The sequence below is a fragment of the Amphimedon queenslandica genome, unplaced genomic scaffold, assembly GCF_000090795.2.
Source record: "Amphimedon queenslandica unplaced genomic scaffold, v1.1 AMPQUscaffold_7623_Cont20428, whole genome shotgun sequence".
NCBI classification, from domain to species: Eukaryota; Metazoa; Porifera; class Demospongiae; order Haplosclerida; family Niphatidae; genus Amphimedon; species Amphimedon queenslandica.
This window is the reverse complement of record NW_003552095.1, coordinates 1-2,165: the sequence shown is the minus strand read 5'-3', so window position 1 is coordinate 2,165 and position 2,165 is coordinate 1. Positions and strand designations below refer to the sequence as shown.

The window sequence follows — 2,165 nt, the reverse complement described above, 5'->3', positions numbered from 1 at the left end:
TATTTCGCATCATTAATTACTGAAGGACGGTAATCAAGTTACTTTTAAACCTCATGTCACTAATGCTTGTCCTCCATTTATTTCAGTCACATTACTCATATCTCTGAGTCTTTCATTCGTACTTTGGCAATGAACGTATCACAAAGTATCAAATCAAATCAAGAAATATCAACTAATATATTCACAAAATATGAAGTAATAATAATTAATATATGACTATTATTATCATTATTATTATTAATTGCTAGGAGGGGCTATCATTATTCATTAGTGACATTATTAAGGATACTCTGGTTGATCGTAAGATGAAGAAAGCTGAGTTACTGAGACACGCTCAAACTGCTGAAGCATTGTGGAGGAAAGTAAAGAGCATTTATAGTTTAATCATTATTGTTATTGTTGCTATGGTAACTGATATGTGATAGTATGATAGTACATATTTGTGGTGGCTCATTGATAGTCTAAAAGTTGGACCCACGATAGCTTTTTCAAATAATACTGCTTAAAAGGAAGCTGACTTTTGGTAGGCAGCAAGCAACAACAATGGGGCAAATAGCTTGTGTGTTGGTCATTAGTCAATGGTTTACATTTGCTAATCTTAAGTATTGGGCATTGTATATATTAACAGAAATTTTAAATGCAATTTTCGGGATTATATTTCATTATGTGGCTACTAAAATTTTAAGTGGAGCTGTGGCTATTAGTAGCTTCTTGATTATAAAACTCTGGCGTTTAGCCAGAGTCTTATGTGCACGAATATACAAGGGTATGGGTAAGTTAATATCAAAACTCTGGCAATCACGTATACAAAGACTTCAAAGAAATAAAAGGATGCCCAACCCCATACTACCTATTTAATTAATTATACTAGCAGTGGACCTACAATCATAGAAATCTATATAAGTGTTTATAGGCTTCTGTTTTTCGTAGCTAGTGTAGTTAAGTAGCTCCATTGTTGTTGTACTTTTGGCTGCCACTCTCTCCGTTACTTGAGGTGGCGGCCTTTTATTAATAAATAAACAATAATAATGACACTACACTATTTATACACACATTTATTATTATTATTATTATTATTATTATTATTATTATTAAATGTTATCATTATTATAGTTATCTCCAATGGTTGATAACTGTGGATCATTCGACTTCACACCGTTAAAGTAATTAATACATCAATTATTAATTATTCATTAATTAATTACTAGACACAGCCTATTATGGAGGTTAGATCTCAAAGAGGATTCTCACAGACGAAGATTAAAGACATTACCTAATCACAATGGATCCACTCACAGTAATGCAGTGAGGAGCAACCCTGAACAACTAGCAATGGAGCATAAGAGGTACATGTATATTGAATATTATTATTTATTTATTTATTATTATTATTATTATTGTTATCATTATTATTATTTTTGTTTATTATTAATAGTTCATTTGATCCTAATCTGTTACTGTCTCCATTACCAACTGATGAAGATCGACTCACTGATGAAAGAGTAGGAGATGAAGAAGGAGACATGATAATAGAAAATAAAGAAAGTGAATGATAATGAAACACCTGCTTTGTATACTCCCTCCCTCCCTCCTTATAGCTCCTCAGGTTTCATTAGACTGTTCAATGATATTCCTCTCCTATGTACTACCTGGTACTCTGTCATTCACTAAACAACACTTCACCTTCACTGCTGATGATTCATCCACTGAATGTAATAAAGTATCTCAAATTGTAAGCAGCTATCAGTTATACCTTAAATATTCTAATTGTTAGTATCATTACATTATTCTTTATTGCTAGTGTGACTATTGTCCGTTGAGTGACCAGTGGTTACTGCTCAGTGTTACTGCTGTGTTCTCTCGATATTACATTCATCAGTTTAAAGCATTAGAGATATTCTTTAATGATAAAAGTATGTCTATTATCATTCATCTTATCATTATATATACTGCTACATTAGGTTCAATATTTATTGTATTAAAGAGTCCTTCAGATAGAAAGACTGTCATTAATCTACTGCCTAAAGTTGGTATTGGACCAAACTATGGACTACCACAAACAAGGTAGAGCAACATGAACTAACATGAACCTGTTATACGCACTCTCTGATAGATGTTGATGTCCTTATGCTGTGTAGAAAGTTTGAGCAGATTCTGACTTCAAT

General features: G+C 32.2%; 1 protein-coding gene across 1 annotated transcript; it reads left to right on the top strand.

The window, feature by feature from the left end:
- Positions 1-6: 6 nt before the first annotated feature.
- LOC109591641 (lipopolysaccharide-responsive and beige-like anchor protein) lies at positions 7-2,064 on the top strand (the record flags this gene model as incomplete). The annotated part of the gene is made up of 9 exons (XM_020007330.1): positions 7-29; positions 87-195; positions 249-362; positions 1,114-1,163; positions 1,209-1,346; positions 1,436-1,545; positions 1,599-1,732; positions 1,802-1,913; positions 1,962-2,064. Coding segments are annotated over exons 2-9 (827 nt in total), but the record flags the coding sequence as incomplete, so codon positions are not given.
- Positions 2,065-2,165: the final 101 nt, after the last annotated feature.